We start from the raw sequence: 14,260 nt of genomic DNA on the forward strand, positions 1-14,260 counted from the left end.
GATGGGCAGGAGCAGCAGTGCATAGCACACGCTTCTTCATTAGACCGCGGTTCAAGCCCGTGACCACCAAATATGGAGGATGCGGAAAGGTCAGGGAATGACCACCGCATATCCCCGGAGCAATATGGCCTTAGTTGCTAATGCTCCTAAAAACCAAACATCAAATTTATTAACTATACTCCTAGCATTGGTGTACATGCAAGTATACATGCACATGTTTCCACTCTTAGTTACCGTAACACAGCCCATGTATTTACTTGTTCTGCTATGACTCCCAGCAGTCCTGGAAATCTCCATTGCCTTGCTTTCCAGGCTGCTGCTCATTCTAATATAATAGAAGAGTTATAAATTATTGAACTATCATAGCAAGTAAGAACCTCTAATTATGGTTATAATGTCATTCAGAAGCATTAGCTTTGCCTACAGCTAGTCTTATTTTATGCCTTCTTCAACAGAAAGATATAAATGTACAATCAGTCATCAGTGTTATTGATTATCACATGTTCATAACTCAGTTGTTTTATCTAACATTCTTCACTCAAAAGATGAATCTAGGCATTATGGTTTTAAACATTTTATGTGATTTATTTCCCAGGTGAGCAATAAATTTCAATTTTTTTATATATTCATGTAAGAAAGTGCTGACTCCTTCATTAGTTTTTACTGTACAAGAACATTAACAGCAACTACTGAAAATAATGCCTTACTATCTGGAGGTAGAAAGTATTTTCAAATTTGCTTTCTTCTCCCAGGGGTTGGGGCAATACTACTGTATCTTTATTTTTACATTAGAAGACTCTTTTTGACTCCAGAGCCCCAAAAACTCTTGATTTGATTGAGATGTGTACACATCTTAAGCAGATCATTATGCTGAACACAATCAGTTTTCTCTAATTTTTTAAAAATATTGTGCTGTAAGCCAAACTTGCTGAGTAACCATGGTAAACTGTTGCACAAAAAAAAAAAAGAAAAAAGTTTTATGAAATGTACTGATTATATTACAACATTAATATTTGTTAGCTTACATTTATCTTTGAGTTTGCACTGTTACGGCTCACAACAATTGAGGAAAAACTAAGCAATTAGAGTTTGTGATCATCTTCTCTGCACTGTTGCCAGGCATGATTAGAGACTCACAAAATATTTTTATGGCATAATGGTAAGCAAACATTAATCCAACTTTAGTAGCCTACTGTGTAGTTTTGTTGAAGTGTTGAAGCAAATACAAAATAAAATGCAATCTAGACACATTAAATTTGGTTTTACTTTTTATAAAATTTTTAGTTATTAAATTAATAATAACTGTTATAACATGATGTTTAATTTTCTTTTATTGATCATTACAAGATACTTGTTATTTCCAAACACGAAGAAAGTTGTATTCAATGTAATATATGATCAATTTTGTAAATGCCACATGTCAAATTAAGGGAAGTTGCAAAGCAAAATTAAAATATTTTATGTATAAACTTTATATAATACATAATCACTTTATATATAAAGTAATTATTTTAATTGTGATTATTGATTTAGATTCAGATCAGTTGTGGTCCAGATGCAGATCATCTGTAAGTTGGTTACTCCTTATATGTCTAATGTTATTCCCTAAATTTAAGGAAAAAAATAAAAAAAGTATTCAATTTTCAACCAGTATAGAGTGATTCAAAATTTAGTGTACTTTTTGAGTCAATAGAGTGTTTGGAGACATTTATAAAAGGTTTCCAGGCTGTTCCATCAGTTTTCCAGTTAATATATTGGTCCAACCTATGCAGTAAGCAGATAAGAACTAGAGTTCACCCTAAAAAATCTGCATAAGGGACATTCAGCTGCAGGGTCTACACAAGGCATATACAGTAACATTTAAAGAATGGTAGAGTTGAGACTTAAAGTGATTTAAGTTTCCTTCAGTGTTTCTAAAGCTAATCGAAGGTTTTTTTGAATCTTTAGTACAGTGTTGAGAGACATCTTCTGTAACTTTTTTAAGCCACTCTTAGAAATAAATGGACCTGTGAATCTCATGATAATATACAAGGATACAGTGCAGTCATAATTCAGGCTTTAAAACACCAGCTATAAATATGAAAAAATGCATTTTCTTTGTGGGTGACATGAGTTATTGCCTAGTGCTATATTTGTTACTAGGCAGTTACAAAAATGTACTAAACCAGAAATAAATACATATTTTATTACTAGTTAATATACAGTACTTTTATACCAGAACCTATTGAAGGACAATGTGGGGAGGGGGCGAAAGAGAGAGGGGGGACAAATAGGAATTTTAATAGTGTGTGAAAATTATAAGGTATCTGCATCATTTGTCATATACATTATCGATAAATTACATCATGTCATCAGTTTAAAATTAGGTTTTTTTTTTTTTTAAGGGCTATGTTGCTAATGAAGTAGAAACAGAACAAATTGTGTTTGATTCATCTGTATCTTCTTTTACTGATGGACATTATACATCATTTGTGCAATTAAGAGGCTCTATACCTTCCCAGTGGTCTCAAGATATTTCTAAAATGGTGCCAAAACCTTCAATAATATGTGAGTTATATTTTGAGTGTTTTATAATTTATATATTGAGGTTGGGAGAGTGAGTAAGAGTAAAATTTTTTTCTACATTAATAGTACAGCACAGCAGTATTCTCATACCAAGACTGATGTAACTCAGTATATTATTTTTATTTATTATCTAGTATATTATTATTGAAATAAAGGAGCTAAATGTATTAAAGTAAACTAATCTTGTATTTTTGCCATGCCCACAAGGAAGTTGAAAAATTGCTTTTTTTTTTTTTTTTTTTTTTTATTCCATTGCTTAGAATATCTTTAAAATTGAATTATTAAGTATACAAAAATTTGTATAATGGAATATTGATAATTTGAAACATGGATCAGTATATTGAGATATTTGTTAATGGTAAAAATGGAGAATTATTTCTGAAATTGAGTATATAGGGGATATTTGATTATCTGAAATATGGATTAGTGTGTAGAGGTATTGTTAAACATTTCAAAATGGCAAGTATTAGTTAGGATGACAAGTAATGAGATAGTGCTGAGGATCAGCAAATATTAGTGCTTAAATACATATTTGGAATGACAGTTATTTAATCAAGTTATATGATTTTAACAATTAATTTTTAGCTAATGGTAATCTTTCTGAACCCCTGGTCTTATTGGTACTTCAGTTTATATTTAATCCCCATAGCATATTTCAGTGATTCCCCTCCCTCCACCTCTTTGTGTCTAGTTTCCAATATTTTGAAGCCACATTTTGTCTTTCTTCATAGAAACATCATTTTACACTCCTTACAGTCTATCCACCCTTCTCTGGACCTCTTTGAGAAATGAGAAATTCAGTATTTTTTTCCCATATGTAGCTTCCAGACCTGAATACAGTATTTAAAGTGTTCTCACAACTGATTTATGCAGCAGAACTAGAATCTCCTTTTGAGACTTACTGTTTTTCTTTTTGAAAGATATGTGGAGAAAAATCTCAATTTTTAATGTCAAATTAAAATCCAAGATTTATTAAGTCAGAAGAATTACAAAATCACTATATGGATAACTGAAATATTTTAATCACTAACAGTTATTGCTGGGAATATAAATCAGCAAACTCCTGAGAAATGTGAACAGATTTTGTGTGCAGCAGACAAATTAAATTACACTGCTTGAAAGCTGTGATTTATTTTTTATAAAAGTTATTTAGGCAAAGGTAAAGAAAGCCCACACGAGAAGCACGCAAAAGTTCATAAATTTACCAGTAAAAGTACTTTGCTGTAACGGCATTTGTATTGTTGCTCGCTCAGTAAACATTCAGTGGGTGTTATCGGTCAGGAATAGAAATTTAATCCCGTGGGAGATTGAAACCCTCCCAAAGTGGAGGGGGTAAACTAACCTTTTTTTTCTTTAGAATCACTGGTGGACTAGTGGATAAATTATTTATTAAGAAAAAAAAAGGCAAAGGTAAAGGAAGCCCACAGGAGAAGCAGGGCAAACTTCGAAAAAGTTGACCAGTGAAACTACATTACGAACATTTTTTACGACTCCAGAACTTCCAATATCACTCTGTTCGTGATTCAATTAGTGATTCTAAAGAAAAAAGGTCAGGTTACCCCCCCCCTCCACTTCGGGAGGGTTTCAAACTCCCATGGGATTCAACTTTTACTCCAGACCGATAACACCCACCATTTGTTTACCAGTCGAGCAACAATACAAATGCTGTTATGGCAAAGTACTTTTACCGGTAAATTTCATCAAACTTTTGCATGCTTCTCGCATGGGCTTTCTTTACCTTAGCTGTTATTTATATTAAATTTTATGTGTAAAATTTTTTTTACACATTCAGCTATTCAAGCCACTCTAGCTGAGTGGTCAAGCATGAGGGTTCAGAAGTGCATGTGCTTTGAGTGACCATTGATCAAGCTCGCATGATGCTAAATATTGTGATTTCTTGAGATTTATTCTCTCTACGTTCTAAAACCCATGATCTTATGTGGTCATCCCAGAGTATAATCAGAAAATTTATTTATTTTTTTATTCACAAGCCTAAAGTTAGAAACTCAGTGCTATTTGAGTAATTACAATAAGCACTGCATGTTTTTTTTTTTTTTTTTTTTTGTAATTTAAGCCATGCTTGTCTTCCAGAAACTCTTTCTGCTTTCTGCTGGTTTACATCACCAGTAGTGGTTACCACCAGTTAAAATATTATACACATGTAATATAAAAGAATAATATCCAAGAAAATTTCTCATTTTAAACAAAGTTGTTATTGTGAAAATAAATACATTCTGTTCTGTAAAATGAGAATCTTTTTCTTCAGATTTTGGTGTTTTTTATGGATTGAAATAATTCTTTGATTAGCATAAGAAAAATGTTAAAATGTTAATATTAACCACAGGTCTCTCCAGCATAGCCTACTTTTGTAATTGTCATAAAGAAATGTTATTGATTATAATAACTTTTATAAATTGTAAAAAAAACTATACTAAAACTAAAACTACAAGGTGATGTGTAATAGAGCCACAGAAAAGGTTCGACAGGCAAAGGCAGTTTATGAGAAATCACTAGCAAACAGAGCAAAGAGGGGGGATAAAGAATTCTTCACATATATAAATGCCAAGAAGAGCAGGACAAACCAGATCGGACCTTTATGTAAGGGAAAGGGGATAGTAATAAATACACCAGCTGCCGTTGCAGATGAACTCAACAGTTATTTTGCATCGATATTTACAAATGAAAAGCCTTTTGTGGCAAAGGGAAATTGTGGGAGCGAAGTTAAAAAATATGTAATTAATGATATTGAAATTTCGCAAGATTATTTAATGAAAAAACTTTCGAGCCTACAGAGCAGTAAGGCTCCTGGAGTTGATGGAATATACCCTATAATCTTAAGAGAGGCGGCAAGCGAGTGCATTGAACCATTGAGGCTAATTATGCGAGCATCATTAGACTCTGGGGAGATTCCCTTGGATTGGAAAAGTGCAAATGTATCTCCCATACATAAGGGTGGCTCTAAAAGTGAAGTTGGAAATTATCGACCTGTCAGTCTGACTTCAGTAGTAGGGAAAATCATGGAGGCAATGATCAAGGGTGGAATTCAGGATCATTTGGATCGAATTGAAATTCTCAAGGATACTCAGCATGGTTTCGTAAAGGGAAAATCATGTTTAACAAATCTGGTTCGCTATTTCGAAAGGGTCACTCACGAGCTGGATTTAGGGAATAATTTCGACATTGTTTATTTAGATTTCAGCAAAGCTTTTGACTCAGTCCCACATGAGCGGTTGCTTTATAAGCTGGAACAGGTTGGAATCACTGGGAAAATCCTTAGATGGATAGAAGGATGGCTTCAGGGCAGGAGGCAGAGGGTTGTGATAAATGGCTATTCCTCAGATTGGGTTGATGTAAGAAGTGGGGTTCCCCAAGGATCAGTATTAGGACCACTGTTGTTTTTAATTTTCATAAACAACATTGATGAAGGGATAGAGGGCGTGATGTCTAAATTTGCAGATGATGTTAAAATTGGGAGAGTAGTTAATGATCACTGTCAAGCTGAGCTTCTTCAGAGAGACCTAGATAGACTTCAGGAATGGTCAGAAAAATGGCAGCTGTGCTTTAATCCAACAAAGTGTAAGGTATTACACCTGGGAAACAGTAATCCCAAAAAAACTTATTCACTTGGTGGAGTTCAACTAAAGCCAGTACTGGAGGAAAGGGACTTGGGTGTTACGATACGGTCAGACATGAAATTCTCTGAGCATTGTAAACAGGTTGCAAGGAAGGCCCATGGTGTCCTATCAATGATCTATCGAACTTTTGCAAGTAGAGATAGGGACGTGATAATCCCATTATATAAGGCTTATGTTAGACCACACTTGGAATACTGTGTTCAAGTATGGAGACCGCACCTGAAGAAAGACATCGAGCTTCTTGAAAGGGTGCAAAGAAGGGTAACTCGCCTGGTGAGATCGGCAAAAGGGCGTCCTTATGAAGAAAGACTTCGAATATGTGGGTTGCAGAGTTTGGAAACTAGACACCTTAGAGGAGATTTGATTGAGGTGTTTAAGGCTCTGAGAGGCATCAGTAAAATGAATGAGGACAAAATTTTCAAGATTATAAATGATGCTAGAACTAGGGGACATAAATTCAAGTTACGGGGGGAAATGTTTAGATTGGATTGCAGGAAGTTCTATTTTAGCCAGCGAGTTATAAATTACTGGAATAAGTTGCCTTCATGGGTGGTAGAGGCCGACAGTTTGGGGAAATTCAAAGGTCATCTGGATAGTACTTTCGGGTAAGGGAAGCACATAGGATGATAGGTTTAATTTCCTTTTTATTTATTTTTTATTTTATTAATTATTATTATTTAGTTATTTATTTTTATTTTTTTGTTTTTATCATTGTTTTGTTCGGATTTATTTTTTTTTATTTTTTATTTTATTTATTTTATTTTTTTGGCTGGTGCAGCATAAGCCATAGGCTTTCTTGCACCATGCGGCCGTTACTAATACTAATACTATAGGATGATATTTTCTGAAATCCAATGTAATATAAGCAGATCAGTTTTAACCTTCTGGTGGGGACACCCTGGTGTACTGGTTACAGCAAAACACAGAAAAACTTAAAAAATTTATATAGCTGTTAAAATTATGTCAATGTGATTTTTTCCTCTAATGTGGGATTCATTTTTGATCTGCATCATTAATTTTTTAGTTTCAAAATATAGCCATAACAGATTCTTTACAGTTTTGTGTTTGTACAGAATTCACCATAGCTGCATCAGGCTTAATTTTTGCAGAGTTTACATTTGGCTTTAATTTTGTTTGTCTCACAATCAGTAAGCATGGCAGTAAAATGGGTTGAAAATTATTTATTTATTTTTATCTTTTTTAATAAAAAGGCTGCTCTTACTAAAGATGTTTATTGTTATTACACTATCTAACAAAGAAAAGTTTATGTATATATTTAACTGTTTCATATATGAATTAGTGTGCTGAATCCAATGTTGTCATTGATTTTTCTATCAGTGTTAGTATTTTGCAGTCAAAGGCTTAGTGTTTTTGAGTATATGTATTAAATAAGTGTGTACCAATACTGTGATACAGAGTATCAAGGATCCTGTAATATTTTTCTGTGATAAAGGGTTTTTTTTTTTTTTTTTACAGCTTACTCTGGCTACCAAAAAAAGGTGTAAATTATATATATCCACTCTTTCTGATGTATTTGTGGATATCACATAGTATTAATATTTGTCACCAGTAATGATGGAAGGAACAATTTGTGGGTCAATATCAGCACATTGATGAAGATTTTGACATGAAAACCCACTGCTCTCTGTGATTGTCTGTAAAGAAACAAGCACAAACCTGGCCGAAATGCATTGCACTTCCAAAAATTGTATTAAAATTGATTAACATATTCCATAAAAAAATACCAGTTTCACTAGCAACTTCATGGATAGTTAAACATTGATTACCCTTGATCAGATCATGAACACAAGTAGTTATCATTTGTTTTTGAACAGGTGGCCCTCTTTAAGTTTCGCAAGCTATTGAAATTTCTTTGAACAGCAGGTAAATCTTCTCCAAAAGCTGTTTTGAGTACTTTTTGGGTTTCTGTTACACTTTTCCCTAATTTGAAACAAAAGTTGATGCAAATTTGCTGCTCATGAAAACCGCTCAGTTTAAAATGTGACAAAATACATAAATACTTTATATTCAGTATATGCTAATTCAGACTGACTGCAAATGAACTATGTGATTCATGAATTATGTCTAGATGAGTTGGCAAACATGTTGTGACAACTCATCTTGCACACATGTTGACAAGTTGGAACTTGTTACCACTCTGCAATTTCAAGATGTAAAGTCAGTTACCAAACTTTTTGATCACATCTAATATACACCCATTGATTCTTTTTCAAAAGTAGGATATCTGTGATGGACTTCAAAATCATATCTGTGATAGATATCTTCAAGCATATACACTCTGTTTCCAAAACTGTCTGATACAGAAATGAAAGATGACATATTTCTTAGCAAGTTGACCAGATTCCAAGTGAACTAACTGGCAGTTGTTACAACTTGTAGTGAATGAGAGCTTTCTTGGGAAAAAAGAGTGAAAATTACAAAGGAATAGTTGACAAGTTGATTAGAAAATATAGAGTGTTAATGAAGAGCATGGATAATGATTTCTTCGGGACATATAGTCAGTGGAGAAGCAATACTAAGGGAGATGGGATGAAGCTATGATGGGCAACTGTTTTTGGTTCAAGGTGATGATGCTGACCATAAAAGAGAAAGATGTTCAAATGTACATTTCTAAGGAAATTTTTTTTGATTAATCCAAAGAGGTTTTTTACTTTTTAATTTTTAATTGTTTTAGCTTGTTGTTTACTTGTAGAAAATATTAGTACTCTATTCTATACAGAAGTTAAGCATCATTAATAAATTTTTATAGCATTGTTGCATATTTACTTTTCTTTCATTTCTAGACAAACCATTGACGCTATGCAAAAACTGGTCATATTTAGAACGAGCATGTCCTTGGTGTTTCTTGGAGAAACACCAAGAAATGCAGATATAAACAGAATCATTTTGAAAAGCTGATATATAGAGTTCCCAGTGTAGTCTTAGAATAAAGAATAAAACTATAAAAAACTCCATTTCCTCTATATCATAGAACCCTGTGGTGTGTACAGCTGTTCTAGCAGCATGTGTGCACTGAGGTTCACTAAGCAATGCAGACAGGTGACTAGAACAGCTCATAGGGTGGTGGTAATGATATAGATTATAGAAGAACTTTTCTAGTGGTGATTTTTCCTCTACATAAAGTAATAGTTAGGCCACATTTGGAATACTCTCCATATAGATTTGGAAACCTTGTTTTAGGAAGGGTGTGTACCTATTGCAAAGAGTGCCAAGCAACAAAGAGATAATCTTAGCAAGAAAAACTGTTTCAAATTACAGTTTTTTTTAAACACTGCAATTTGCAACATGTTTTAATTTTTTTTTTTTTTTTTAGGAAGGACATGGACCTTTACAATAGGTCCGTGTCCTTACACTTGAAGTTTAATTGCCATTTTACACCAGTTGTGCAGGATTGCATATGAAATGCTGACATGTTTATGTGCTTCCCAAGAAACTCGCATATTTATTGTTACAAATATGAATTTTCATGGACCTTTGCAATAGGTCTATGCTCTTCCTAAAACAAGGTTTCCAAACTTATAAGTAGTGTTCCAGATGTGGCCTTACCATTACCTTGTGCAGAGTGAAAATTACCACTTTGTCCCTTTTTTTTTCTGTGCTCACTAGAGGATATGAACAATCACTTGAGTAAAAAGTTTCTGAATTATTATTAAAGGTTTTTAAATTGGAAGTCACTTAAATTTAGTATTTCAGTTTTTTTTTTTTTTTTTTAACCACTTAGAATTACAATGTATTTCCAAAAGTATCTAACCAACTGTAGGATTTGGAAAAATTTGGCTACCGTACTAGTCATATGGCAGCCAATTTTCTCTGTATTCTCAACTGTCTAGTTTGGTGACAATATAAAGTAGTGACATTGGCAGTTTTTAACATAACAAATAAAAATTTTAAAAAAAGCATGTCAGTTTAAAAATTGGTTTGAGTGAATAACTGGCCATTTCCTCATTTAATTTTGATAACAGTACCCTACTCTAAATGAGTAAAGCTCTGTGGATAAGAAGCATATTTCTTTTTATTTGTTTCATGTGTATTATACATAGATTTCGGATATATTCTATAATCATAAATAATTTTTTTTTACAGTGGGTGTCTCTGATCCATATTGTTATGGAGCTGGACGACATTTCAACCAGTTGTTGAAGCGATATGGGTCTCCAACTGTGGTACTGAATTTAGTAAAGAGAAGGGAACAAAAGAAACATGAAAGCATTTTGAGTGAAGAATTCTCAAATGATTTAGTCTACCTAAATCAATTTCTTGCTTGTGAACATCAGATTATTAACATAGGACTTGATATGGCACACATTAACAAAATGTTAGTTTCCTTTTTTATATATATATATTATATTATAACAAACTATAATAAAATTATAAATTATAACTGTTTGTATAGTCTGGATGTTACAAAGTCACACTGTATATTTATATTGATTTTATTCAAAACCTAATGGCAATATTAGTGTCATGATGTAACATATGTTAGAGTGTGTACCGAATGTATTTTTTATATTTGGTTTTTAGGAAGTAATTATGTAATTTTTTTTCCAGTTTTATTATATGCTGTCATAAATCAGTAAATTGATACTTTTCATTAAAAAATCTGTTATGATGTTTCATTAATGATTAAATGGCAGTTGCTTGTCTGTAAATTTGCTATTTCTGTGGTTCAAAGAGAATTATATAATTATTTTTTAGATTTTCTTCTAAAGTAAAAATTCAGTAATTTATAAGTTTTCTCTCATCAGTGAGAAAGAGAGAGAGAGAGAGAGAGAAAATCTTTATTGCTACAACCATATGATTGTAACTGGTTAAAAGATTAAACAGTGTTGCACTTTTCCTTCACGGCCAAAAGGCCAGGGGTTTACAGATCATCATCATCAGCCATTTTCAATCCACTGCAGGATGAAGGCCTCTCCAGCAACTTTCCAGTTCCTTCTGTTTTGTGCAATGGCCATCCATTTACTACCCACAAACTCATGAATTTCATCTGTCCCTCTCCGTTGTTGTCTCCCAGGTTTTCTCTTGGCTCCTCCTGGGTACCATTCTGTTATTTTCTTAGTCCATCTGTCATCATGTCTTCGAGCTGTGTGTCCTGCCTAAGACCATTTTAGTTTTTTTAGTTTTGATAAGAATGTCCTTTACTTGAGTTTGCTGCCTAATCCATTTGTTTCTCTCCTTATCTAACAGTCTGATTCCCAGTATAATTCATTCCATTCTTCGCTGTGTAGTTCTCAGCTTCTCTTCCATTCTTTTGGTGAGTGCCTAAGTTTCACTTCCATAAGTCATGGTGGGGAACATACATTGGTTCATTATTTTACGTTTCAGACAAAGATATTGCTCCTCCTCAGTATGTGACTGTTTCTTGAATGCTATCTGCCCAAGATTTATTCTTCTCTTGACTTCCAGCCATTTATCATTATTACAGCTAATGACTTGTCCCAGATAAGTATATGACTCCACCTTTTCAATTACTGCTCCTTCAATCATTATATCCCTTTCTGTGGCATACTTGTTCATCATTAGTTTTGTTTTAGCCATATTCATCTTTAGTCCAAAATCCTTACTAATTCTGCATAACTGATTAACATTTTCCTATAATTCTTTGGGATCATGGCTTATGACTACAATGTCATCTGCAAATCGTAAATGGTTTAGGTGCTCTCCATTCACATTGACTCCTTTCTGCGACCAGTCTAATCTTCTGAAAACTTCCTCAAGGGCAGCAGTAAACAACTTTGGAGATATCATGTCTCCTTGTCCAACTCCTTTCTCAATTTTAAATTTGCTACTGTCTTTGTCTAGTCTAATAAAAGAGGTAGCATTCTCATATATTTTCTTCAAAATCATAATATATGGGGTATCTGTGCCTTGTCTTTCCAGTGCCTGAAATATTGCCTTATGCTGTATGGAGTCAAATGCCTTTTCATAATCCACAAATGCCAGGCATAATGGTGTTTTATATTCATCTGCTTTCTCCATTAGCTGTGACATTACATGAAGGTGATCCATAGTTGAGAATCCTGTCCTAAAGCCAGCTTGCTCTTTTGGTTGATTTAATAAGAATTCTTATTAAATTAACCTTTACTAACAGATTTGAAAGTATTCTTTCTAATCTGCTAGTAATGACCCTTGTGAACAATTGTAAATGTGGGATAACAAGCTAATTGGTCTATAATTTCCAATTTCTGATTTATCTCCTTTCTTATGCAGCAAAACCATGATTGCATTATTCCATTCCTTAAGCGTCACACCTTTTCTAATGCATTTTGTGAAGAGTCTTGCCAGTTTTTGTGTCATGTCTCTTCCTCCCAATTTTAACAACTCTACAATAACCTTTGTATTTCCTTCCCTTCATTCCCTTGCTCCTTCTATAACTCTTTATATATAGTAGTCTTCTGGTTTTTGAATTATGCCTTCTCTGCTATCTTCTCTTCATCTTCCCCCGGGGGCTTTCTGATTCTTCATTTTCTTCAACGCATGTTCTACCTCATCAGGTATGTTGTATGTGTTACTAATTTGCGATCCATCTTCACCACTGCTGGCATCATTCCCTTGCTCCTTCTATAACTCTTTATATATAGTAGTCTTCTGGTTTTTGAATTATGCCTTCTCTGCTATTTATAAGTACACCATCACTATTCTTCAGTTTCAGTATCATTTGTCTTTCTGTATTACTGCTCATGGCTGCTGATTTAAACCCTTTGTTTTCCCTTAATGCTTGTTCTACTTTTCTTGTGTTAAATTTTCTTATGTCCTCTCTGAGTCTCTTTCTAATGGCTTTGCATAACTCAGTATACTCAATTTTCTCCCTGTCAGTGTTTTTCTTGCTCTTGATTTGTCGTCTTCGATTCATCATGACAAGTGTTTCTTGATTAATTTTTTCTTCTTTGGAATTCTTTTTACCTATAGGTTTCTTGGGCTTTATCACTTTCAGAAAGTTGTAATATTTCTCATCGATTTCTTGGTCCTGAGCAGTCTGCAGAAGCTCAAACTTAAGTTTCAGTACATACTGCTTTTCTCCTCTTCTGTTATCTCAAAGATCTTTGTATTATTTACTTGAGTCAGTTTTTTCCTTTCTTTTCTTACATTTATATCAAGTGTGCATCTTACCATTCTGTGGTCACTTCCAACATTTACTTTGTTCAGGACAGTAACATCATTCACGATATATCTTCTATTAGTGAGGATGAAGTCGATTTCATTAGTTTTTAATCCATTTGGGCTCTTCCATGTCCACTTTCTGTTCACCCTTTTCTTGAAAAAAATGTTCATTACTGACATTCCTCGAGATTCTGCAAATTCCACAAGTCTTTCACCAATTCCAAAATTTCTTATAGTTCCCCTTTCTGTGCTGTTTTGTCTCTTTCCAACCTTAGCATTGAAGTCCCCCATAATGATAGTGTAGTGAGTTTTCTGTTCATCTAGAAGACTCTCAATTTTGGTGTACATTTCTTCAACCTCTTCATCATCATGGCTCGATGTTGGTGAATAAATCATTATAACCTTCAGCTTATACCTCTTAGAAATCCTGAGTAGTCTTGACACACCCTTGGTGATGTACTTTTGAATTTCAAAATGTTGTTTTTTATATCTTTATGGACCAGAAAGCCAACTCCACCTTCACTGTTTCCATTGGTGTACAGCAGATTTCCACTTGATAAACTTATGAGTGATTCATTTCTTCTTGTTTCAGCCAAACCAATGATATTCCAATTCACATTTTCTAATTCCTTTTCCAGCTCTAATATCCTGTCTTAACCGATGAATGATCTTACGTTGTATCAGGCCAAGTTCAGTTTACAGATAATAGGTATTAAATAACATAAGACATTAAAGAACAAAACAAGATGATAATAAATGATATAGGGTGCCGTTAATTTACATAAGACATTAAGGTGACGAGAACTGGCATTAAACAAATTACATTACAAATTAAATTATATTACGAAAATTACTAAATCTTACCATGAGATTTAGAACATTAAACTTAAATAACCAAATGACAGCTGATACATATACAATTTACACATACTATTGTC

General features: G+C 33.5%; 1 protein-coding gene across 5 annotated transcripts in view; it reads left to right on the top strand.

Moving 5' to 3' along the window:
- The window catches only part of FIG4 (polyphosphoinositide phosphatase FIG4), a 150,290-nt gene that overhangs the window by 64,710 nt on the left and 71,320 nt on the right, over positions 1–14,260 (top strand). For all 5 annotated transcript variants that reach the window (XM_090379237.1, XM_090379241.1, XM_090379239.1 and 2 more), the window contains 2 exons: positions 2,385–2,547; positions 10,305–10,536. In XM_090379237.1, the coding sequence (XP_090235363.1) occupies positions 2,385–2,547; positions 10,305–10,536 (395 nt within the window). The remainder of the gene's footprint in view (positions 1–2,384; positions 2,548–10,304; positions 10,537–14,260) is intronic.

This window comes from Mastigoproctus giganteus, chromosome 8 (genome assembly GCF_048544385.1).
Source record: "Mastigoproctus giganteus isolate SK-2022 chromosome 8, ASM4854438v1, whole genome shotgun sequence".
Taxonomy (NCBI): Eukaryota; Metazoa; Arthropoda; class Arachnida; order Uropygi; family Thelyphonidae; genus Mastigoproctus; species Mastigoproctus giganteus.